This window comes from Orussus abietinus, unplaced genomic scaffold (genome assembly GCF_000612105.2).
Source record: "Orussus abietinus isolate OABI.00-Male unplaced genomic scaffold, Oabi_2.0 scaffold26, whole genome shotgun sequence".
NCBI lineage: Eukaryota > Metazoa > Arthropoda > Insecta > Hymenoptera > Orussidae > Orussus > Orussus abietinus.
Genome location: NW_019395989.1, coordinates 427,003 through 452,046, shown reverse-complemented (window position 1 = coordinate 452,046; position 25,044 = coordinate 427,003). Strand labels below are relative to the sequence as shown.

At 47.3% G+C, this 25,044-nt stretch overlaps 4 protein-coding genes across 8 annotated transcripts in view; 3 read left to right on the top strand and 1 right to left on the bottom strand.

The window, feature by feature from the left end:
• Positions 1-81: 81 nt before the first annotated feature.
• LOC105703719 (serine/threonine-protein kinase 32B) lies at positions 82-10,644 on the top strand. 5 transcript variants are annotated; one of them, XM_012432305.1, is made up of 13 exons: positions 82-741; positions 812-957; positions 1,399-1,630; positions 2,155-2,314; positions 2,951-3,006; positions 3,659-3,827; positions 4,030-4,227; positions 7,556-7,645; positions 7,714-7,880; positions 7,985-8,265; positions 8,516-8,713; positions 8,939-9,124; positions 9,230-10,644. In XM_012432305.1, exons 4-12 carry the CDS (start codon positions 2,266-2,268, stop codon positions 9,093-9,095), a joined length of 1,365 nt encoding a protein of 454 aa, XP_012287728.1. In that variant the 5' UTR covers positions 82-741; positions 812-957; positions 1,399-1,630; positions 2,155-2,265; the 3' UTR covers positions 9,096-9,124; positions 9,230-10,644. The 5 variants fall into 5 exon arrangements, with proteins under 5 accessions (XP_012287728.1, XP_012287724.1, XP_012287725.1 ...); XM_012432301.1 differs by having other exon boundaries at positions 8,939-10,644; XM_012432302.1 differs by having other exon boundaries at positions 812-967; positions 8,939-10,644.
• A 647-nt stretch (positions 10,645-11,291) lies between these two features.
• LOC105703718 (methenyltetrahydrofolate synthase domain-containing protein) lies at positions 11,292-14,769 on the bottom strand. Its single transcript, XM_012432300.2, has 5 exons — positions 14,501-14,769; positions 13,765-14,150; positions 13,341-13,687; positions 13,027-13,258; positions 11,292-12,954 (listed from the first exon to the last, which is right to left on the bottom strand). Exons 1-5 carry the CDS (start codon positions 14,574-14,576, stop codon positions 12,565-12,567), a joined length of 1,431 nt encoding a protein of 476 aa, XP_012287723.1. The 5' UTR covers positions 14,577-14,769; the 3' UTR covers positions 11,292-12,564.
• Positions 14,770-15,190: 421 nt separating this feature from the next.
• LOC105703618 (proteasome subunit alpha type-2) lies at positions 15,191-16,505 on the top strand. Its single transcript, XM_012432120.2, has 4 exons — positions 15,191-15,296; positions 15,379-15,492; positions 15,624-15,956; positions 16,017-16,505. The coding sequence occupies exons 2-4, from the start codon at positions 15,452-15,454 to the stop codon at positions 16,345-16,347; spliced, it is 705 nt and encodes a 234-aa protein (XP_012287543.1). The 5' UTR covers positions 15,191-15,296; positions 15,379-15,451; the 3' UTR covers positions 16,348-16,505.
• Positions 16,506-17,249: 744 nt separating this feature from the next.
• Positions 17,250-25,044, top strand: part of LOC105703584 (RNA-binding protein Musashi homolog 2) — a 56,967-nt gene continuing 49,172 nt past the window's right edge. Inside the window, exon 1 of the mRNA XM_023434012.1 lies at positions 17,250-17,376. The gene's annotated coding sequence lies outside the window, so the exon portion shown is untranslated. The remainder of the gene's footprint in view (positions 17,377-25,044) is intronic.

Below are 25,044 nucleotides of genomic sequence, written 5' to 3'. Positions count from 1 at the left end.
CCGCCGAAGGCGTCCGACGCCCGCCGAGCGCGATCGCCGATCTCCGATCGGGACCCGGGAAATTCCCTGAGAAGAAAGAACCCCAAAAACGCGAGTTTAAACCTGAAACACGTAGCTTCCCCTCGAGATTTTTCATTTCCCGAAGGTGCAAGAGTTCCTTGAGTGCGTGGGCAAGCCCCCGCGGCGGGAAACTTGCGACTTCGGACGAGTTCGGAAGTTTGGAAGTTTGACAGGTACCTACTAGTTTTGAATTTTGAGCGCCGCGAGGAGTCGAATCGGGGCGGAGTTTGCGCTAATTCTGCGGGATTTTGGCGAGAGAAGCTCTAGAGCTGGTGGAAAGTGCCGGGTTCGGCGTGTGGGTCCATTTATTTAAGGTGGAAAGTGCGAGGTGGCAGTTGGCCGCGGCCGCCGCCATGTTGGATTTTGTCCGGTCGCCAGGGTCGTGAGAGTCGGAGAGGTATGCCTGATCGAGGGATCTACGTTCCCATCCTTGTCGATCCACGATCCAGATGCCTCCGACCCCTCCGATGCCGCGGACTGTGGACAGGTGCACCTCGCAGGACGGGAACGTAGCCGTAGCGTAACCGGAACCGGATCGTCGACCGCGTTCCACGTGCCGGTCCCTCACGCGGAAAAGGGAGCGCCTCGGATGACATCACTGCCGATGAAACACGTGCGTGCTCTCCACCGCAGGGAACGATTTCCCTTCCACTATCCTCGTAACCTGAAAAACGACCCTAGGTAACACCGGCGAGCCTCCCCTGCGTAATTCATACTCCACGTCGACCTTTATATCCTTTTCTTTTCCAAGGGAAGAAAAAACTCCAGCGGCCCCGCCGGCAAGACGTGCAGTCGACGTTTTTTATGCGAGCAATGCCGGTTCCAGGGAAGCGCCCGACCCCTTTTCCCCGGATCTCCAGCAGGATCTCCACTCTTATCTCGCCACCATTTCCCGGAGTAGCCACTCGTATAATTTATCATCCATTTTCTTTTTCGTTTAAGCGAAACTCTTCTTGTACAACCACGTGCGTTGAGAAGCGAGGGTGGAACGAAATGAGAAACGCTTATTCAATTAATTTTTTTTTTCTGGGGAATTCTCATTTACGTTCATTTCGTTTAACCCACTCGCTGCTATTGACGCCCTAAGGTGATATGAAAGTATCAGCTGAGGGGTTAATAATTTATTGTACACTTTTTTTTATCATGAATTTAATTTCATCGGCGTCGGGATCTTTCTTAGAGTCTCCAAATTCCTGTGGTAAAGTTTCAAACGATTCGGTGCAGCCTAATTCCCAAAAATGTTTAATAAAAGAGTGAGCCCTGAGAAGGCACTTTCGTATCGCCTTAATGTCTTCATTTTGAATTCGCTTTTTTACCACTTTTTTTTATTTCTTTCAGTCCTCGTTCTTCGAGAGGCGAGTCTCTCCCTCCCAGGGGCTGGTCCGAACACTACAGGAGCTATTATTACCGGCGACTGGCGGGTTCTATTTTCACCCGGGAAGTTTCCAGGGATCGATTGGATCTAGATCGGAAATTCGCGCGGCCAGTTGCACGAGGTCGTTGGACGAGTCGTCGATTGGAAGAACCGAGAAAAGGACGAAACTGAATGCGACTCGTTTGCTACGTTTCTGTACGCACTTTTTATGGATAACGAACGTCGAGCCGCGGGCGTAGCTGTCTAGCCAATGCTTTCCTTTTTTTCCCCCTTCAGGGTTGATGAAAAATCTTTTAGAAATATTTTTCATGTGTACAGAATGGCCCTTTTGTAACACCTCGAGGGCGTATTGATTCGCGGCTCGTTTTGGCCGAAAGCCATTCTGCTCATTGTTTTTCGGAGCTCCTTCTGCGTTCCATTCGGTGTAATTCGACGTATGTATTCATGCCCTCCGGAGGGAGGGCTTCGTCGAGCAAATCAATAGTCGTGTTTATAAGTGCGGCACGTACCGATGTACATGACTGCTTGTATCATTTGGAATTCCCATATTTAATAAGAGAAGTCATCCTATTAGTTACAAGCTCGAGGAACTGGACTGAGAAAGAATATCCATTTTCAGAAACAAATGTATATTGTTGCTCGTATATAATTGCAAAGAACTTTATTTAAAATAATGAGGTGTTTGTCAAAATGTTATATCAAGGGACAATTAATTTCAGGAGGGAGGAGAAATGTCGCGGTCGAGACGGCCGAAACGGACGCGGCCAAGGCGCGGAATTTCCGCCAGGATTCGGCCGATCGGCTTTTGAGCGGAAGTCCAGAGGAGGAAGATGGGTGGAAGCCAATCCGGAAGGAGTTTACCTACGCCAGGAGAGGAGGGTAGGTCTACAAGACCTCGAGAATCCTGAGACGAAAATTTCCAAAATCCAAAGTCCGGTTCAGTTGCATTCGCGCTGAAAAAAAAGTCCAGTTAAAAAAGAAACAGAATTTGAAACTATTTTATCTGGGTTAAATTGTTTACTATCTTCATACTGAAACGTATTGGAATCATAACTGAATTTTTTAGCCATATTAATCAGACCTTCTCATTAATGATACCCGAAAATCGTTTAATCTCACTTTTTCATTAGTGATACCTAGAAATCATTTAACCAGGTGCATGTTGTTAACAGGAATTTTTTTTCATTTTTTGAGTGCGGGATTTCGTTTCATGATGCGCGAATTATTCCCCACGAATGACCTGTTTCTCGATGGCAATTCAAGCCCCGGCTCTCATACCAAAGTGCCAGGATTCCGATGGAAAATTAAGCCGGTTTTTCCAGCTTTAATTACGCCGCGAGGGATTTTTTTTTCTCCTTGACCATATTCACGCGAAAGGGATGACGGAAGGATTCTTTTGCAGGAAATCAAAATGTCAGTATTTTGATAATCCTGATTATCGTAACGTATTATAAATGCAAAAATAGCGCCTTCAGGCTAAGTTAAGAGCGATTTGCTTTTATTTCTCTGTTCCAGTGAACTTCGACCATTTCCAGATTCTGCGAGCCATCGGGAAAGGAAGCTTTGGGAAGGTACGCAATGTCGAAGAAGCGTTCAAGACGGATGTGAAAAGCGGAAGAGAGGAAAACCGCCGTGTTTTCCTTGAAATCCAGTGAGCTTTGCATCCATTTACCTGGAATCGCCGATAAAAGGGAGCCTGAAGAGGCAGGAAGAAATTCCCGATTTTTGATACCGAGAGCCACCGAAAAGTTCTCCATTCTGCTACGAAAATAGGGAAAAAAAGTCCTTCGCTTTCATCCCGGAGCCTTAATCTCCATTAAGCCTCGTTATTGAAAATATCCGGTGAAAATGGATTGCGAAACAAGGGAGAAAATCGAGTCGGGAAAGTACCACAGGGTCCTCACCGCCTTAGAAGGCTTTTCTTTACACTTATTAACCCTTCGTCTCGTCGTGGTAATCCCGGCAGATTATCTCCGCTCTTCTGAAGGCTCTCTCGTCCTTTTCTCCTCGGAGCTCCGTCGCCTTAGCTGAAATTGAACGAAATTAAAGTGGAGGAGCAGCCGCTCGCTATCTCCCTTTAAAGTTAAACTCGATACTCTCCTCTAGAGGAGGCACTCCCGAATTAAACGCCCCCAGGGGGTCCCTCCTCAATGGGCTGAAATTTCTAAACGGCTCTGTCGGATCTGTGTCATGTTTTAGTAACTCGTCTACTCTTATTCCAAGGTCTGCATAGTTCAGAAACGCGATCGCACCGGCAACATGTACGCCATGAAGTACGTCCACAAGGGAGAGTGCGCAGAAAGGGGAGCCTTGAAGAACGTCGCCAGGGAGGTCGAGATCTTGTCGAAATTGGAGCACCCCTGTCTAGTCAATCTCTGGTTCAGCTTCCAAGGTGAACAAAAAAAACTCAACGCTCAGCTGTTTATATGATGACACTAAAAAAAAAAAAGTGTAGTCAAAGGAACCAGAATTACCTTGTTACGGTAATACTTCTTGCTGGGAAATCAAATGGAAATTCTTGAAGAGAGGGACAAGATTTTTTACCTAGTGCAGTCATTCGGGGATCTGATTGAGGAATGAATTGGAAATTTCAGACGAGGAGGACCTCTTCATGGTGTCGGACTTGCTGCTGGGGGGCGACCTGAGGTACCACATCCAGCAGGAGGTGCAGTTCTCCGAAGGCAGCGTGGTGCTCTTCGTGGCCGAAATAGCTCTCGCCTTGGACTACTTGCAGAGTCACAAGATCATCCACAGAGACATCAAGCCGGATAACATCCTGTTGGACGAGGAAGGTGAGACCGTCTAGGAGGGAAAAATAATAGTTTCTTCGTGGCCTCCACCGGATTTACATCCGCGAGGTGTCTAAGCCGTGACTGGGAACCCCTGGAAAGTTCAACAAAGGTCGGAGCCGCATATCGGGGTTGCCGGGTGCATTATACCCCACTGCACCTCGGTGTGCACCTTGCAAATCCATACCGGCCCTTGTGTCCGTCATGTTCAGCGTTTCAGCCTGAAATGGACGACGATTCCAGGAGAGAGGCCCTGGGAAGCTTATCCAGCTTCTACGGATGCTGAAGAGGCAATCTGGGGATAACTATACCTGGGGGGTATCCGGAGATCCATGGGAAATTGTCTCTCCTTCGAGTTCCCTGTAAACAGGGTCTTGTATCCAATTTTCACGGGCTGAGTTTTCCCAGACGAATTCTCATGGGACTAATTTTCCCTAGGCCGATGTTCATGAGGTTGATCTTCAAGGGACTAACTTTCAAAGAGCTAATTTTCCTGGGGATGATCTTTCCCCGCGCTAATTTTCATGGGGTTGATTTTCAGAGGGCTAATTTCCATCCTTCACCCCAATTTTCCCTAGTCTGATTTTTCATGGAGCCTATTTTCCTCGGGCTGATTTTTCCAAAATTGCTTTTCTCGGCGCGATAAATCTGCGCAATCCGATCTGCCCAGATTTAATTGACCATCGCTATAAACTGGATTTAACAGCCCAGCTTGCAGGTCGTAGCGATGTATCCTATCCTCCCCTACGATAATTCCTGGGGTGGGTTAAATCCCCGAAAATCGAAAATCGCAAACCGAGGCCACGAAGAGACCATCCAGAAGAATGTTCCTCCAGGTAAATGTCCAAAATGGAGGAGATTACCCGTAAACGAGCCCTGGTGTCCAATTTTCACAGAGCACGCGTCCGTTAACGAGGGTGAGGATCGAATGCAGGAGTATCGATTCCCTCGGGATCGATTTGAGCCCCAGGGCTCGAAAGCCGATATCCGTGCCCACCGAAGCGACGTTGACGCGTTTTGTCTCGCGTTTATTTATTAAACTGATGGATGTTTATTCGAGGCATGGAGAGCCGCATTAGATCCCACTGCAAACACTGTAATAACGCGCCTGTACCTAGATTGATTGCGTGGCTTGTAATTACCGACGTTGAGGTAGGTCGCGTTTCCTCGTTGCACTCTCGCGCAATCCGCTTGTACAATTATCTTCGAGTGCGCTGATTACGGGAAAATTCGGATTCTCGGGGTGTGGGATTTCTTTTTTTTTTTCTTTTCTTTTTGCGAAGATAAAAAGAGAGGAAATAAGCGAAAATCTGTATTCTAAGTGTGCGATGTTTCTGCAAGGAAAAAAGAAGGGGAAGTTAATTCTCTTTTTCCTTTTTTTTCTCGTGATGGAAAAAAGGGAGATATCTATTTGCAGCCATTATTCCGGTTGGACTGGATTTCTGAAAGGAGTTTCGAGGCATTTTCGGCTCACGACTTCGAGAGCTCCCACGTATGAATGGAAATATCGATTGCTCTCGGTACAAGAGCTGCTTGCAAGTACCAATCGGGAGTTTTTCAAGTACCAGTCGGATTTCGCGGACACTCGTTACCCCAAAACCCCATTAAAAGGTAGTTTGTGTGCAGGAACATATAGGAAACGACGGGAAATGCTGGGAAAATAATTTCCGAAAAGTTGAAAAATAATTGGTAATTTTTTTGCGGCATCTAAGTTTTGGGAAATTATTTACGATAAATTGGGGATTAATTGGTAATATTTCCCGGCGTCTGAGACTACTGAAAAGTACCTTAAGAATTGCCTGTAAAAATTGGCACTAATTAGATGTCAATATTTTACAGACTTGCGGTGAAGCCCTGAATTGTCTGGCAATGCTGAAAGGCGCTTTTGAAATTATGCGTAAACAAATTCTGCGGACTAATTAGTTGTTAATAATTCATCAGTTTGTCGGGAATAGAAGATCCGTGGCATTAATATTTTACAGGGTGAAGGGTCTCGACTGGAATGGGTTCTTTCACCGCCTGGGAATCCCAAAAAATGCTTTAGAAGCGACGCGCAAAAAATTCCGGCGACTAATTAGTTATTAATATTTCGGAACTCCGACCCCCGACGTAGGGAGAGGAAAGTGGGATCCAGGGGTTGAATTCGTCGCAAAACTGCCGGAGGTCTGTTTGAGGGTGGAAATTGCCTCTAAATGATGTATAAAATGGCGAAGTCCATTAAGCCCGATCGGGCCTTTTGCCAAGATGGGCCCGATCCTCGTCTCGTCTCGTTTTCCCGTGAGAAACCACCCTCGGGATATAAATCCTGCAAGTGGGACGCCAGTTTATTGAAAACCCGATAAAATTTGCATATTTCTCGCCGGTCTGGAAACGACCGACCGCGGAAATTAAGGGGGGAGGAGCGTGACGTGATTTTAATGGACTCGTTACTCGTGAAAAGAACCGCCATTAAATTAATGCCCGGAGGAATCGTTATTAAGTTTTCGCCCGCCTAAACTTCTGCGCGATTGATATAAATCATGGGGACACGAAACACGCCGAGAAGTTTAATCGACGTCGATGAAGTATTGAAATACAATTCGTAGGTACCCCTTTTAGCGCGGACGCCATTTTGGATATTCGAGTGGCCACACAAGAGTTATATTTATCTTGACGTTTCTTACACATTATATTGAGAATTATACGAAACGAGGGGCTGCGTTTCAATATCCAATAGCGTTCTACATTATTACGCCTGCGTAAATCTTCGCTGTCGATTCTAAGCTTCCAAAAGGCGCAAATATCGGAAAGACGCGGCGGCGCCGCCATCTTGGATCTTCTCTCGGATGAATAAAATTTGTACAAATGTTTTGACGATTCAGAAGCCATTTTCGCTTTACGTTAAATTGGCAGTTGGGGGGAAAAAAAATGTCATCGTGTTTCGTAAAATTCCCTCTCTTGTGTACCGAGCTTTGAGCGGTTTTAACGGTTTTAAGGAAACTCTCGGATGCACCGAGCAGGAATTACGGCCGTCTAAAGGGGCCCTCCCGAAGTTAATTAAACTGGATTTAATCAAATCAAATCGGCTGACCGCAGAACTCGGGATTTGCTCGCGTTCCACCATTCGAGGGAACCTGTGACCGGAGAAATGTTTGGAATTGAGGCTTTGTAAAACACGAGTACATGGTGGAAATTAACATTATGGTACTAATTGACTATGCGTGGTCAAGTTGGAGAGGAGTTGATAATTATGGAATTATTTTGTAAGATACATAGTCATGATAAAATACGATCAGCTAATTTATTGTAAAGAAGGAAATAATTTAGTAATTGTTCTTTTATGTCATTACAGGACACGCACACGTGACGGACTTTAACATCGCCACTGTGTTGGAAGATAGTCAGCTGGCCACGTCGATGTCCGGAACGAAACCGTACATAGGTGAGTCGCACATGGACTCGAACGCCTCCAGAGCGTGCAGAAGATATGGCTTATCATTTATTAAACAGCTCCCGAGGTGTACATGTGCTCCTGCGAGGAGTACGGAGTCCTGGGTTATGGATACGCCGTGGATTGGTGGAGTTTAGGAGTCCTGGCCTGGGAAACTCTTGCCGGTTCTCGTCCTTATCCTTTACACGCCGCCACGTCGCACAGAGACGCTCTGGCAATCCTTCAGGCAAGTTGGATGGATTTTAAAAATGCATAAAATGTATACATGGCAGTGGCAGATATTTGAAGGGTCGGTGGAAATCCGAAATTGATGAGGAAATATATTTTTAGGAGGAGAGGACAACTCCGGCTCACTGGACGCCGCCGATTCGTGAATTGTTCGATCGACTTCTGACTCTGGCCCCAGGAGCCCGAGTGTCCACCCTGAAGGAGTTAAAGCAGGTCGGAGTGATGGCCAACCTGGATTTCGACAAGGTCCTGGAGAAAGGAATAAAACCCCCCTTCACGCCTCCGAAGGACCACCTTAACTGTGACCCCACCTTCGAACTGGAAGAAATGATCGTCGAGACGAAACCTCTGCACAAAAAGAAGAAACGCCTTGCCAAGCAAAGGTGCGGAAGAAATTAATTTTTGGGTGAAATAGAATTTTACTGGCTGTTATCGACAACCTCTCCAAGCAGAGGTGCACTGAGAAAAAAATGAAATTACACTACACAATTTTTTTAAGCTCAGCGTCTCCAAGTCTGACTCGTCACATTGTCTGGGCATAACATTGTTGAATTGAAATTGTCATGGGACGCGATTAGTGATAAGAGACTGTTAGCACGATGGGATTTCCGTTAATCGAACGTTTTGGCTTAGATCCCTCCGGGTGGAACCCGAAGACCCGAACGCCGAGGCGGGAGGGCCAGGGATCGACGTCCGGAGATTGGCTTTTATCCCGGAATACCGGGTGTACAACCGGGAGAGAGAGCTCGAAAGACAAGAGAGAGAGCGCAAAGAGAGGCAGTGGGAAGAGGAGCTCGACACGGCCATGAAGGGAGCCGAAGAGAGGCTCAGGTACGGATAACAATGAGGTACAATTGCGGACGTGAACGCTTTGTCGAGGATTCGGTACGATCGGGGTATTGCGATAAAGCATTCATGTTCTCCACTGTACTGGAACGAAGTGTAGTAATTCGTTAATGTACTGGATCTCCAGTCTTGAAGGTACACATTGAGGGACATGGGTGCCTTGAGATATCACCACTCCGGGTGCCTATTAAAATCGATTCCCTCTTCCAGGGTGAAGACGCAGTCCAAGGCGCCCAACCGACACCTCAGCGTCTCGACGGCGAGCGTCAAGGCGCGAATCAGCGGCTCTCCTCGACCCTGCCGACGGAAGAGCACCTCCGAGGACATCGACTACATAGACGCGAGTCCTGAACCTTCGACCTCCTAATTCTGTCCATGATTATGAAAGGGATTTGAGTAATTCCGATATTTTTCTTTCATTGCGGAACTTTACCTTATTGTAATTTAACCGGATGCGGCACAAAATAGGGGGTCGATTCATTTCTTTGATGTCTTTTTTAGTTAGACTTTCGTAATTACCGGCGCAATTATCGAGCCAGCCTCTCTTCAGGGACCAGCCATCGTCGTGTCCGATCGACCTGGCGAGCTCTTCGGGGCTCTCGGCCGAGAAGATGGGGGGAAAAGGAGGAACCTGGCCTGGCGTTCTTCCTGAAAAGTGCGGGAGTGCACCGAGCTCCGGTTGCAGAGACGTTGAACGACATCTAATCGATACCACAATGCAGGAGGTGCGGCGGTGGCGGACAATCACGAGGTCACGAGGTCAGGAGCTTTAGGAGCGACCTCGAAGAGACCCCCGGGTCCTTTCCTGGACTCTAAGACGCGTCTTGGGGTTACGAGGATGCGAAGCCCCTTTTGCAGGACCTTCTTCAAGGGCGACACCCCGCTCCGGTATTTTTCCCCATTTTCCACGAGAGTGCCGGAACACAATTTGGACGGGGAAAAGAATTTTTCTCAGAGACCGAATACCGCGAGGCTATGCATAGTGATGTTCCACGGGGCGCTTCGAAGGGTATTTTCATATTTTCATAAATTCCGAGGGAGATCATGGGCGGATAAATGCGAGATAAAGGAGAAAGGGGACGCGATTAATTTTTCCTTGTGAGGAGGAAAAATTCGGTCTTGCAGTTTCTTTTTCCACTTTCTGCAAGATTAAGGCGATGTGAAAGCACTGCCAGCGAGGTCTCGTTCATGAAACTTTCCTTCGGAATGGGTGTAGCGAAGGGGGTCGCCATATTGAATTGAAAGTAACGCAATTCCGGGAAGCTTTTCCGCGTTTCCTCTCTTCCTCTTCTCGTTTTTCGCCTTTATCGTACCCTCGGCGAGCTCTCGGGGGGCGACTCGATAAACCCTCGTTCTTATAATAAATCCTTATTCTCATAATCTCTGTCCGAGAAGAGGAAATAAATATAAAGTAGACGAGTCGCTTTCTCCCGACCAAAATGGCGACCTCAGCGGACCAAAATGCGAGAACGAGTCGATTGTAATCTCCTTTTATATAATAATTGGACCTACCGGTCTAGCGTTTAATACCTAAAAATTCGGAGGGGCTATTCACTCGGAATCGAACAACCCCTCGAAGAAAATCCACTCTGCGATCCATGTGAACCTCATTTAATTTACACATTTCGTACATTAGCGGTTCTCCGTTCTCGAACGGTGTTAAATGCAGCGGAATGAGCATTAACAGTTTTAATTAACAGGGCTCCTATAAAGGGTGTTACAAAGTCGAAACCGTATACTAAAAAGAGAAAGAAAAGGCGTATAACAAGGAAAAGAAAATTAAAATCTGTATACGAACCCTCCGAAGCGTCGCAAACTTCGAGGAGGAAATTCCAAGAACTCGTTACATCCTATTTACCTATTATTATTTCATAAATTTCATATTTCGGTCGATAATCGGAGAATCCTCGAAAGCAAAGAAAAAGGAAGACAGCGAGATTCGCGGCGATATTACCCGCGGATATAAAATAAAGGGGAAGTCGTGTTCATATTTAAAGCCTAGGTGTACTTAATTACATCTAGAAGAGAAAGAGAGAGAGAGAGAAACAACAAATATTAATTAATATCACAAAGTATTGCCCTCTTCTGGTCTCGGTTGGCCAGATAAACGTTAGCGCGTAATTCTCTATTCTCCGTGTTTTTTATTTCCTATCTTTCTTTACTTTACTTCTTCTTTTTTTTCCTCTCGTTTCTTTATAGTAGCTAATTGTTAACATTTCGCGAGTTTACAACAATATATATCATGGAAGCCCGCAAATCGCGTGTGCAAGGGTGGCACACCAAAAGTATAATCATGGCCGACCTTTTCGAGGCGATCGACATTTTTGGCTTAAGGTGTTATGAAAGCGTCGTATGTATATCAAAAAGACAATATTTATAAAACTTTACTCCAAACTGGACGCGCAGTATCGATGGGAAATTTCAGCATGTGACTGCGGAGGCCCTAAGGAAGAATGCGGTGCTTATGAAATTTCATTTTCGATAAAAAAAATTTTTTACTCAGTTCAGACTAGAGACCAAGAATACATATATTTTTTTTAATGAAATTTCATGAACACCGCGTTCTTATTTAGGACCTCTATAATCACGTGTCAAAGTTTCAAATGATTCGGTCCACCCAGTTTGGAGATAAGTGGAATAAACGAGACCTCTTTGACGGCACTTTCACATCGCCTTAATCACGAGTTAAGTTTCACGTGGGAAAATATCGTATAATAAAAATAGAGGACTCTGTTTATAATTCCCCAACGAGGCTATACTTTCATCGGCTGCGCCGAGTCTTGTAATCGGTTAATCGCTAAGCGTTGATAAGGACTATCGTCGTCAGTCTGTCAATTTGAAACTTTAATCCCTTTTTCATAGAGTTCAGCAGCGCCCTCAAGATGATGTGAAAGTGGCATCTGGAAAATCAATCCTTTATGAAACTTTTCTCCGAAGTGGATACACCGAATCGGTTCAAATTTTAGAACATTAACGTAAAGGCCATAAGGAAGGCTCCGACACTCATGAAATTTCTTGGGTGTCAGGACCTTCCTTATAAATTACATATTCACATTGTCAAGTTTGAAACTATTCGGTACACTCAGTTCGGAGAAGTTTCATAAACTAGGCCTCTTCGACGCCACTTTGACATAACCTTAAACTCCTCGCTTTTCCTAAGTACGTAGAAGTAATCTGCGATTATTTCGTTAGAACTCGTCGAGTTTTCATTTTAGTATACATACTAAAATATATGTATATATATAACTTTATATTTATATAGATCTTATTTTTCCTCTGGGTTGCGTAAGCGTACACACGAAATTCCTCCCAGATAAAACGAATGTTTTCTGGGTGGGGAAGCGCGACGCAATTTTTTGCGTCTTTTATATAGATCGACACATCTCTATGTATGTATAGCTTACATACGAAACGCGCGTTTTTTTTCCATAAAATGTCTCGTAAAAATATAAATCCTATGTGTAATGCGTATGCCCAGAGTTTAGACAGGACTTCGGAGACTGTAGTTTCCTTTTGCTAGCATTAGTGCAATTTTCCCTGCGTCTTCCCAGATCGACTCTTTTGGGTACGGTAGAGAGCTACGATGCTATTAAAGAGATCCTGTGTTAATTCGAGTCCAGATCGATTGTTGTAATCTTTCCCCTCGTTCTAAAGATTGTACCACCCGTCTGTTTTCGTGTAACAATGTGACGAAGTCAAGGAAACGTTTACGACTACTCGGTGCTCTGGTACGGACTCGAGTTTTCGAGTTTTCGCGCTCGGCGAGGTTAATACTCGATTGCGCGTTCGGTTTCTTGCGGAATCCTCGAAAATACGATTTCGTAGGACCGAATATTCTAAACAGCACTCACATCGGTGACTTCGATTCGGGTTATCGGCTTGGCACGCTCTACCACTATGAAGTCGTTCTCGTTGGCGACCAAGGAGTCGCCTATGCGAAAACATTGCAGATTCTCTAGCACAGAGTCGATTTGTACCGGCTGGTCCGGGGAAGAGTTTTCATTCTTCAGCTTTCCAAAATGCAGATAACAGAACCCGCTAGATCCTCGCCACGTTATGTCGTTCGGCTTGACGCCTCGTTGCAGCAGAGCGTTCTTCAAATCTCTCACTCTCACATCCGAAGCAATATTGGAAAGCTTCAGAGAGAAATCAATCTGCAGTCTGTTCCGAGGCTTGAAGATCTTACGACGAAGTGGCTTCTCTTTTCCATTTTCCTCAGTTTTCTCCTGAGATGGAAAATTACCTTAGTTTGTTAATGGTTTTGGGCATGCAATTAAAGGTAATCATGGTTCACGTACTTCGTTGGTAGGAGAACTGTCTCCCTCTTGTCGTTTTGGAGCCTGTCGCCGTTTTGATGTGCGTGGCTTAACCTCCTTATCCTTTTCTCCTTCGCCAGCCCCGTCTTCGGTTCCACTGGTAGTTCGTTTCTTGGGGCGTTTCTTGTATTTCAACTTCTTCATCTTGTGCTTTTCGTATTGTCGAATCTCTACATCGGAATCGATCTCTTTCAGTACTATGACTTTCCCCTCCCTGGAAGAAATGTTTAGAGTTACTGGCAAACCTTTTGCAAGTTAGAATCGTGTTAAAGTACGTTTGAGTTTTGGGTGATTACTTTTCTTCCTCCTCTTTAAGTTGCTGCAGAATGGGCATCGATTCAAGTCTCCTCCTGCTAAGGATTCCCCAAATGATACCAGTAGGTCTCTTCAGCCGTGGATTTACAAATATACTCTGCGTCGGAGTGACGATTATGTCCACAGGGACGTCGTAATCTTTGAACAGGTTTGTTGGAAGATCGTCTATAATTTGGCAGTCGTGAACAGTTGTCACTACTATGGTTTCTTCGGTGACAGCTCCCATTCTCATCAACATCGCAAACTCCAAGTCGGCGAAGCCTTCTCCTTTGCCGATTCTGTGACCGCTCTTGCTTACGCATACAGAACCCAGGACGATCATATCGACCTGTGACCAAACACACTCTTAATAACCTCAATGACGGTTGGACGAGTTAATCAATATATAGGATACGATCTGAACACCTTAATATTTGAACTGATCCCAAGAGGTGTGCCCCACTTCTTTAAACCATGTCTACTCGCAGCAGTCTTCAACTGTTCCTTCGTTGCGCCAGCAACGGGAACAATGTGAAGAAAGAGGCCAGTCTTCAATCTAGGAATCGGAACGAGGATCTCTTTATTAGCTTCCAGTGCCAAGAACCTCACAGGCTCTTGTGGCTTATCCGGATTGATTTTGATGGTCTTTGCTTTCCCGAATTCCTCCAACTCGCTCAATCTCTGCGCCGCCTCGGCCGCACCCTTAAAATTTGGAATTCTTCTATACAGAGTCAGTGGGAAATTTGCTAATTGATTCTGCGTCATGTAGTCCCAAATTTTCTGCCGGAAGCTGTGCTTGGTCACCTCTTCCGCTGAAAATCAGATCCGGGACCCGTTAACGTACTTCCTCCATCGATTCAAGCTGATTATAAAATGGTATCATGAGTAAAGCTATAAATCGAAAGGCTGTGCATTAAAAAAAAAAATACAGCATAAATTTATGTCTCTCTAGCCGTACGATTAGGGCAGATCGTTTTGGAAAAACCTTCGCTTTGGAAGTGTCTATCAAAAAGCGAGGTTCGTTAAGTCTGTCAAAGAGAGGAGGTTATTTATATTGGTGATGCCCGACTTCGCGTGGGTGAATCAACGGTTGTCTAGTTCTCATCCTAGTGAAGTGCAATTACGTGCAACGATGGAAGGCTTCTTCCATCCCGATACTCACGTAACACTTCTTCGGTCATTTTGTTCGTTGACGATGCTGGGTCTTCATCAACACCAACGAATAGGCGGCAATCCATTGCAACGAAAACAATCCTAGAAGAGTTCCCCGTGAATTTCACGCTGGGATCCAACAAAAATAGACCAACTGATGAATTCAGCCCACGGTAGCCAGATTAGGCGATCCGTCGTCAATCGGCCATTTCCGGCGCGAAATCTGATTGGTCGCGTCCAATGGAACAGCCAATGGCAGCGTCGGCTTCAGGGGAAACAACCAATCCCGTGCGCCCGACACTTTTTAATACTCCGAGGTGACGTTAGAATTCTATTCAGCAAGAATGAAATGAAACTCCGATGGGAACTGTCGGATTTATAAAAATTTGAGGTTAAGACTGCCGAGGAAGAGGTGGCGCGGCAGTCGCTAATAAACTTCACTTTCTCGATATACCTTTTGCCACTTTACCAATTTTTTACGAATTGTTTTTTGTTTTGGAGTAGAGGTTCAGGACAGCTGCTTCGCGTGACCCAGCCCGTGAGTAATCTTCCAATTCATCTCTGTAATTATTAGTTATACTAAATGTGATATAGAGAAAGGTAAATTAGGTAGTGAAAATACTCATGGATTTTAAATATAGCGCTATGTGGATGTTTCCGTTGGAGCGGTCTGCGGTCTAACGGAATCACCAATCAGGGCTCAGTATCGGGCGAGCAACTTGATTCGTCACTAGACCGCAGATCGTCCAAAGAAACACTCGTTCCGGCCTGTTCAGGCCAAGACGTTTGAGGTTAGGCGTCTTTAGGTAATTTTTTGAAATTAGTGCAATAAATATCACCCGTAACGATTTGCATATTCGTCGTATAATAATTACCGTGATTTATCAGTTTACAGTGTTTTCTGCGCATCGTTTAACCTGTACACGCTGAATTCGTTTTCGATTTCTGCAAGGTAATCGTCATGGCGACTGAACGGTACAGCTTTTCGTTGACAACTTTCAGGTAAACATGATATTGCATTATTCATTTTTCTTAAAAATAAGCATGATTGCTGTACTAAAGCTATTGGTATTTGTTTCCGCGGTATAATATTCCTTGGAGAGTAATTCTTTCCAAAATTGTTTTCACCATAGTCCCTCGGGGAAACTGGTGCAGATCGAGTACGCTCTTGCAGCCGTTGCAGCAGGTGCTCCCAGCGTTGGAATAAAAGCCTCCAATGGAGTCGTATTGGCGACGGAGAACAAACATAAGTCAATACTTTACGACGAACACAGTGTGAATAAAGTTGAGCCTATAACGAAACACATAGGCATGGTTTACAGTGGAATGGGGCCGGACTATCGATTGTTAGTCAAGCAGGCTCGTAAAATGGCTCAGCAGTATCGATTGGTGTACGGAGAACCGATTCCAACTGCACAGCTTGTGCAACGCGTCGCTATGTTGATGCAAGAATACACTCAGTCCGGGTATGTATTTTACACAAAGAAGAATCAAAATCAGTTGTAAAATGTGTTTAATGATTCCAGAGGCGTTAGACCCTTCGGAGTCTCCTTGCTAATTTGTGGGTGGGACAACGGCAAGCCTTACCTGTTCCAATGCGATCCGTCTGGTGCTTATTTTGCATGGAAAGCAACAGCTATGGGGAAGAACTTTGTCAACGGCAAGACCTTCCTTGAGAAGAGATACGGAGAAGACTTAGAGTTGGACGATGCCGTTCACACTGCCATATTAACTTTGAAGGAAGGTTTCGAGGGTCAAATGACTGCGGACAACATCGAAGTTGGTATTTGTGATGCAAACGGGTTCAGACGTTTGGACCCATCGAATGTAAAGGACTATCTTGCGAATATTCCGTAATTTTTAAATACTCTCTGTTGTTTTATTGCTGTCTGGATAACCTGTGCGTTGCAGGAACGGCAAAGAAGTTCATAAATTATATCGAATTTGTCTACAGGCTTGATTAATCATTTCGGCATACGAGCTTGACCTTTTTTAAAAATCATGCTCATGAATAACGATCGTCCTGCAATTCATAAGTCTGTAAAAATCCTGTAAGACGGCGCTGGTCATATCTTCGTAACGTCAAATCAGATAATTAGACCACTACACATTTCATAAAATATCGACCGTGCCGTATTTATCGTTCTAACCCTATCGGGAACGAGTCTTACGATTTACATTCACCACGACATGCGTGTTCACGAATTTAAATTTTCAACTCTCGTCGAATATATCAAATAATCCCCCTACGTCCAAAATATCCCCCATGATTTCCATTTTTTTTCATGCCATTAATCAAGGTTCCCAAAATAGTATTCACTCCGAAAAATGAATACACCTCCGTACCGACAGTCTCCTGCGTTCGGCATTTTGAAGAACGCGCGCTCCCGCAAGATGGCGACAACTTCGCGTTTCGCTCTCTACCGGTAACGCGCCTCACTTTTTGTACTCTCCCGCAAGCCGTATACGTAGATTTTAAGTTCCGAGCCTCCCCGAGCGTTTAAGTTAACCCATTCACGGCGAAACTACCCACCCTGATCTCCGCTCTCAATTTCTATAACAAACAAGGCCCACGAACGGCTATTCGTACCCAGGAGTAACTAAATACAACAGCGTGTACCGATAGTTCTCGTTGCGTCCGCCATTTTGAAGAACCCGCGCTCCCGCAAGATGGCGGCGGCGTCGCGCGCACTCGCCCCGGCTCGCGCATCCCGGCACCGCCGGCATCGGTCCCGCAGTTTGTGCGCGTACGGAGCGATCACGCGTGCTCCCCGGCTGAACTCCCGAGGCTCGCCGACCGTCTTCGATCACGCAGTGGTCTCTGGATTGCCCGCCTTTCCCGACGCGGAACCCCGGGCCCGGCAGCCTCCGCCATTAATTCTCCAGGTAAGCGTCGAACTCGCCGACGAGCACCGCCCGCGAGGATGCCGAGTCCTTCGGTCTCTTCCCTCGAGCCCTGCTTCCTCCCGGTCGCCGAAGTCGATATTCTCACGGGCCGATATATTCGTTCCTACATTATCCCGTTCCCTTCGCGATGTGGGACTCTCTCTCGCAATCGGCGCGTCGCCCGGCGCTCGGAGGGCCGAGATCCGCCATTGACGGAGGACTCGCTTCCTTCCCCAGACTCGCCGAAATCCCGGCGACCTCGGGCTAGAGACGTCGCGACGTCGGGAGATCGTTCCGTCTTCCTGCCTTTGGAAATCCTATCGGCGTGTTTACTTTCGGGAAAGAACCGGTAACGATCTTGTAACCGGCGCCGATTTGCCATCCTCCAGTGTTGCCAGACGCGGGAAATGAAATTCTGCTCGCATTTTCGATTATACCTGTTTGAAGAAAAATCATACCCGACAATCCTTTTTATTTAAGATAGTCTCTAAGGAGCGTGGATCAACGTGGCACCGAGGCTGGATTTTCTGATTTCTTTCGGAAAAGATTCTCAAGTGGTTACGAAACTGTCATGTATATATATGCATACCAAAAAGTCCTTATTAATATTTATATAACTATCATCCTAACTGGGTGCACCGAATAATGTGATACTTTAACACGCGATGATACTAATGAAGGTTTTGATACTCGCGAAATTTCAATATTCGACTAAAATGTTTCTTCGGTCTTTATCTGGGATAGATGCAACATTTCTTTTTTTTGTCGAAGAATTCAATTTTGGGCGGCTCAAGACTTTCGTTAGGATCTGTGTGATTAAGTGTATTATATATGTATAGAATGACCCTTTCGTATCAACTTAACGGCCATTCCGGTCTGAGGGTAAAATCCTCAATTTGGCAACACTGATGGCCATATTTCACTGATTGTAAACACGTTGACGACTCCGCTCGATTGTTTCGGTCGTCATTTTTGGAAACGGTTGAAAACACCGGTGGGTACTTGGAAATATCCTTGTCTTGCTCTTGGAGTTAAAATACACGTTTCGTTTAAAGAGCACGGATGAATGGCTTCTTTTAATCCCGAATCGAGGTATACATATATATATGACAAGTTTAGGAATGTTAAGGTAAAACTGTAAACTTCAACGGCAAAATTTGGGTGTACACTTATCATACATAATTATAGTTAATTTGTGATTTTATGAAATTCCCGAAATTAACACGCGTGGAGAATTTAGAAACGACTTTAAAAGGTTTCATTTTATAACGCGCAAAATTAGGACACCCTGTCCGAATGAAACAATGAATAGAAATGTTAGAAAATTTAAATAGAAATATTAAGGATAACGTTCGTTGTAACGATGAGGAATTAAGCGCGGTCGCGACTAGGAGGGATTTTTTATCGGGTTATTTCCGACCACCGCATAAATGAAAGGAGCTAGAAAAAGAAGTTTCAAAACTCGAAGAATAAATATGAAGGGTTATGTTCGTTGCAATAGTGCGGGATTAAGCGCGGTCGCGACGGGGGGGGGACTTTTTGAGGTTATCTCCGACCACGTGGGCGAGAGCTCGCGCTCGCCCGAGAAAGGCCGTGGCGAATCTTGGTATATCGGTGCACTTTTAATGGCAGGTTTAGGAGGTGTAATCGCACTCCGGGTATCGATTGTACGTACGGTGCGCTGACGCACACCGGTGCCTGATGGCTTTCTCTCTCCCTCTCTCTCCTTCTCCCTTTTTTCATTCTCTCTCTCTCACTCTCTTTCTCACGCATGCCGCGCGCCAGCTCGAGATGCGTTTACCGTAGCGTGGCCGGAGTGCGTAATTACGGGAGGAACAATTAGCGGTGTTTTGTTATGGTTGCGCCGGAAACCCGATCCGCGGTCGAAGCCTCGTTTTTCTATTTTTTTTTCTTTTTTTTTTTTCGGGGAGGGGGCGGAAAAAAAGATTATCCTCCGTGCCACGAAATACACGACTTATATATTTTTACGCGACGCTTTTGTGGGTATATCGGAAATTTCGATACTTCGAGGATAATATGGTCTCCCTTTGACAATCTTAAGTACTGATTGTAAATTTTTTTTTTTCCCCCCCCTTAAAGTATCCACGCAATGTTTAATAGGGATTATTTATTGATTTATTCCTGTCGACGATTGATCTTTTCGATGATTTCGAGCGATACTGGGAAATGTGGTTTCCTCTAGACCACGTGTCTCTTAAACGCTGTATATATATATATATCGTTTTATTATTAAGATGCATATATGATACTTAAGGAAGGCTTATATATTTATATATTCTCCATTGTGCGTGGGATCATGATCATAGTTTATTAACCTGACAACTCGGTGAGTCCGAGGTTGAAAGTCCTTGCTTATGTCAGAAATCTATTTTTTATATATTTTTTTTTAACGATACCATTTAAATTGCTACAAGTCTTGAAAAAAAAAAGAAAAAAATATGCATCGATAAAAGCCCCGCGTATAGACATATTCGTATCGGGCACCGATAACTCCAGAGTTGGAAGTCCTTGTTTACCGGTCCTCGGCTCGCAAACAATGCCCCCTTAATGGGTGGATTTCGGAGTCGTAATCGCAGCGACCGGCCCGGGTGTATCGATTGTACATGGAGTGCGCTGACTCGCCCTGCTGCCCGATGGCTGTGCCCCCCTTCACCCCCCTTTCGGACCCCCTTCACCTATGCCCGGCATCTATTAATTCGGCGCCTCGTGTGTTCCCTCTCTCTCTCTATCCACGTGTACATACGTATCTCCTTCTCTCTCGCTCGGTCCTGCGCTCCGGAAAAATATGTCGAATTTCACCCAGCCGAGTCTCTTCCGACCGAGATGGACTTAGCCATAGAGAAGGGGATAGAGAGAGACGGCTGCACTCGACGTTCATTTGGCACGTTTGCCCCCCCCCCTCTCGTGATTCGCAATTAATGGCCGCGACACGTGGCCCTAGAATTCGAAGGAAGAACTCCTATGGGAGGGTTTTTCTCACGATCATTAGGCCGACATTAACATTCTCGTTGAGACCCACGTGTATGCGTGCGTTGGATTAATTCGTACGTGCGGATGCGCGCGCATGTCTGGCCCGCGGACGTGGGAATGATTAAAAACGCGCCGATGAGAAATTTCGGGCGGATTTCTTCGCGTGTCCTTTGATACGCGTATTTCTTGTTATTTGTTATTTTTATGCTCTTTTTGAGGGGCGAGTCGAAAATCGACTATCTGGCCGACTATTGGCTCGCGCGTCCCCGTTGCCCTGGCAACGACGCGCGTCCCGAGTCGAGCTCCGATTGTTTTCTTTCCCGCGTTGTATATACACGGTGTACGCCGTGTCGTCGCGGAATGTCGAGGAGGCAGGTCGGGGAGAGAGTTCGTCAATAATGCGGCAGAAACGCTCCGTAAAGTGGCCGAGGGAGAGAGGGAGAAGAAATATAAACGGCGGAAAGAAAGGCGACGACTGCCGCGGTTTCGGGGAATTTTCCCTGTTTCTTTTTTTCCCCCGTTCCTTCCTTGTGGCTTCGTTTTTTGTTTTTGTTTTTTTTTTTAATCTTACCGCGGGGTCGTTACGTCGCCATGGCGCGCCGTTATGGAAACGATCCATCGATTGAAGGCAATCCTATTATACCGATAAGGGACACGAAATGTCGCGGTCCCCGGTTTCCTTGGGGCCAGGGTTGTGGGCTGATTCGAGGGGAAATGTCCTCGCTTAAATCGTAGGTACTTCAATAGTTCTATTTCTATTTTTTTTTCTTTTTTTTTTTCCTTGCGAAGTCGAGGTTTTCATAAATTCCCGCGTCCTCCGTCGGCCTAGGGGAATTACTTTGCACCGGGCGGGGGGGGGGGAAAAAAAAAATTCCCCGAGGATTCTGTCCGACTCGCTCTTTCCGGTCGGACCGTCCCACGGTGCGGGTGGCGTGCTCGAGGAGAGCCGGTCGCAGTCGCGGACCGGCGCTCGACCGCGCCGGACGTCCGCCAGCGGAGCCCCCGGACGACGATTTAGGCGAAGGTGCTCGACGCAAGGAACAACGGTGAAAGCCTCAAGGTGTTACTTCGGAAGGGGTCATTCTACGTTGAGAAAAAAAAAAAAAAAAAAGAAGAAATGTCGAACCAAAGAAATAATTCTTCGAACAGGACCGAAGAAATAACGAGATATATTTCTTTGGTTCGATGGATTTCTTTCTCTTTTCTTTCTTTCCTCGGGGTAATGCTACTATTTCTCATGGTTACGGGGAGGGTCGGCCATTTCCGGGTGAAATTGTCATTCCGCTGCGTCGTTGCCTTTTTCCGCCGGTACGGACGCGGGACTAATGATCGAGGGTCGCGACTCTCGGCCCCCGTCCAGCCGGTTCGATTAAATGCATCTCGCGGAAGCGCATTTGTCCGGCCGTGGCCAAGATCTATATTAAAGTGCGCGTATCGCACCCATGACACAGATACCGAATCCGCGGGGACCGGTCGCCCGAATTGTCCATATATATAAAAGGACAAAAAAAACACCCGTCTCGCCCCGAACGAGATGAACGCCTCGTCCGAAAAGGAAAACCTCGTAGAGGTGCATCGAGAGAAAAAAAATAAGAAAAAAAAAAAAACGATCATCGAACCGAAGAAACCGATTTGGTCAATTCGAAGTATAATCATTTCCCGTGAATGGACAAAATTCCAAACGTTGCTTTCAATTGACTCGAGTCAAATCATTACTTGTTTGTATTAACGAAATATCTCATGTTTTTTCTTTTGTTGCTCCCATTCAAAGAAATATCACTTCGGTTCAATGGCACTTCTTTTTTTTTTTTCTTTCTTAATACAAACGCGGTTAGAGTTACTACTTTTAACTAGACTTATTTCTCTCCTTCATCTCGGTCGTATATCCCTTCCGCCCTCCCAATTTTCCGAGTTTTTCCCATTTTTTTGCAATTTTCCGACTTACCCTCCCCCCGCCTCGAGATTGCATCCCGGATGCGGCCGAGTGCAGCCGTTCCCCCGGCGGTTCATCCTCGCGATCTCGCTACTTCTCTCTCTCTCTCTCTCTCTCTTATTATATCCCTTTCCTCCCCCGCTTTCTTTAATTTAACCGCATCTACCAGCGGTTTTCTCGGCGCTCCCCCCCCCCCCCGGCCTCCTCGAGGGACTCCTCAGGCCGACGCAGGGAAGACGAAGCGGCGTCGGGCGTCGTCAGCAAGTACTCGTCGGATTGTTGGGGGGGGAGGCATCGTCGCTCTGGAACGCAATTAAGCCCCCGCGCCGCGTTGACGGAAGATGGCTACCAACGTCTCCCCCGCGATCGAAGACCACCCCTCCTCCTCCTCCTCCTCCTCCTCCTCCTCCCCCCCCCGNGGAGGGGGGCGAAGTCAATTTTCCGCGGTCGGGGGGTAAGATGCCGCGGCGAAGACGTGGTCGGGGATGCCTCGACGGACGGGAGGGGGGGAAAGTATTCCCGAAAGGGTTAGACCACTACGTGGCAGGATGATGACGGTCGATTACCGCGGGAGAGAAAATTATCGACGGGACGTCAGTCGAGTCGGTCGCGATTAACGTCCCGGGCCCATTAACGTGTTTCCCCCCCCTCCGGTCTCTCCTCGATTCTGGTCATCGGCTTCCCTCCCTCCCCTCCCTCCCCCTGGCCCCACTCCGGCGGGGGGAGGGGGTGGTTCGCGGGTCTGCGAGGGTGCATTACTTCGACGGCGGATATAATGGACGTCGTTACCGTTAACCGGGGAAAGATGGCCGCAAAAACGGCCCCCGGGCGGGGGCGGTGGGGCGGGGTGGGGGTTGGGGGGAGCAGATCTCTCTCTACGGTCCAACCGATTAAAGTCTCGTCTCGAGTGAAATCTTTCGGTACGGGCGATTATATCGGAGCCCCGGGGGATATGTCCTGGCTTTCGACGGGGATGGTGATGTCCTCCTCTCGCCCCCACCCCCCGCAACGTTTCGCGGAAACTCGAGGACCGTGGGGGGGGGGTCTTCGGAGGGGGCAAAGTTTGCGAAACGCGCGACTAGTTTGACTTACCCGTCGACTTGGTTAACGGGGCGGGAAGAGGTGGAGGGTAAGAAAAAAAGGTGAAAAAGACAAGATGAGATCGAGGGGGGAGGGGGGAGGGGGGGTTATGGTCTCTTGCAGCGAAGTTGGNATCGTCGGATTTCATTTTCATCCCGATTCCGGAAAAAATTACCCGAAAGGATAATAATCCGTCGCGACGAATGTCTGAGCACCTAATCGTCTCGATAAGAAAAAATCGACGGGGTGGGCCCGGACAAGGGGGGGGTAAATATTCACAGTGGTGAATTATCGAGTCAATCGAGTCGATTGATAAAGAGGGGAGGGGGGTCTCGCCCCCTCCTTCCGGGTTTCACGGTCACTCCGACCGCGACCGCGCTGGTATCGATCCCCCCCCCAGCCACCCCCTTACCCCCCGCGGCGTTGGCGCGGATCTAAGACTCGGCGCGACCCCCTCCCCCGACCCCGCCCCGCTTTCCTATAAATACACGTGGGCTGCAGCTGGAGGCTCAGAAATATTCGATGGAAGCGGGTTAGCACCTGCTGCCCGGAGCCAGCCTTAATTGCCCGGAGGAGAGAGAGAGATGGCGAGGCTGCGTGTGAAGGGGGGAGAGAGAGAGAGAGAGAGAGACGGAGGTTCGCCTCGGATCTGCGTGGACGGCGCCTATTTTCGGCGAAAAACCTCCACGCGACGCTCTCGGGATTCGCGGCGATTGAGGTGGGTCAGGCACGGCCCGTTCAGGCGCGAGAGGCGCGCTAAGCGTTTCGTCCGGATTTGGAGACGAGAGGAATTTTAGGATACAGGGGACGGGAAGTTATTAGTCGGTGTCGCGAGGAATCGCGAAATAGAGGCGATGAGTCGGATATTGGGCTGGGAGTGATTTTTAATGATTTTCGAAATGAGACGAATTTTTGGGATCTAGGGGATGGGATGATATTCCTCGGTTTCGCGAGAAAAAAATCTTATCGACGCCCTTCGAGCCGATTCGCGCCTCGAGGAAGCCCTTTCCCCCGGGATATATCCGGGACTTTCCCGGAGTCGATCGACCGGCCGGAAGCCGACGTCAATCCCCCTCCCGAGATCCCCCAGGTAAATCCCGAAAATCCCAACGGGCCTCGTCTCGTTCCTCCTTCCTCCCCCTCTCATAAATGGGGCGTCGTGGGGGGGAAATACCCCCCGTGCCCCACCCCCGCGAGACGGCGCGCTCCATTCCGCGAGTGCAATTAAACCCAGACTGCGCCCACGGGATATACGTATCCAGGAACACGCTCGCGGAGGTTTCCGAAATGATTTTTATCGCTCCTCGATGGGGAGGGGGGGGGGGAGGCGTGGGAAAGAAACGAACGTCACCGCCATTGTCATTCGGTCGCGTTAAGAGGACTCGAGGGTGGAGGCTCGATCCGCGGGATTGCGTGGCCGTATCAGTGCGTAATGGCGAAACGATTAGTCAGGCCTGCCAACCCAATGGGGGGACTCCCCCACCCCGTCCCCCCCGCCCCCTGACAGACGCACGCGCGACCTGCGTATGATTAATCGGGCGATCCTTGCCAGGGGCGGTACAGTGGAGGTATTTTTTCCCTTTCCCGGGGGAAAAAAAAAAAAAGAAGAAGGAATTCCAGATTTCGACCCCCTAGCTAAGGTATACATATATACCCATAATTAT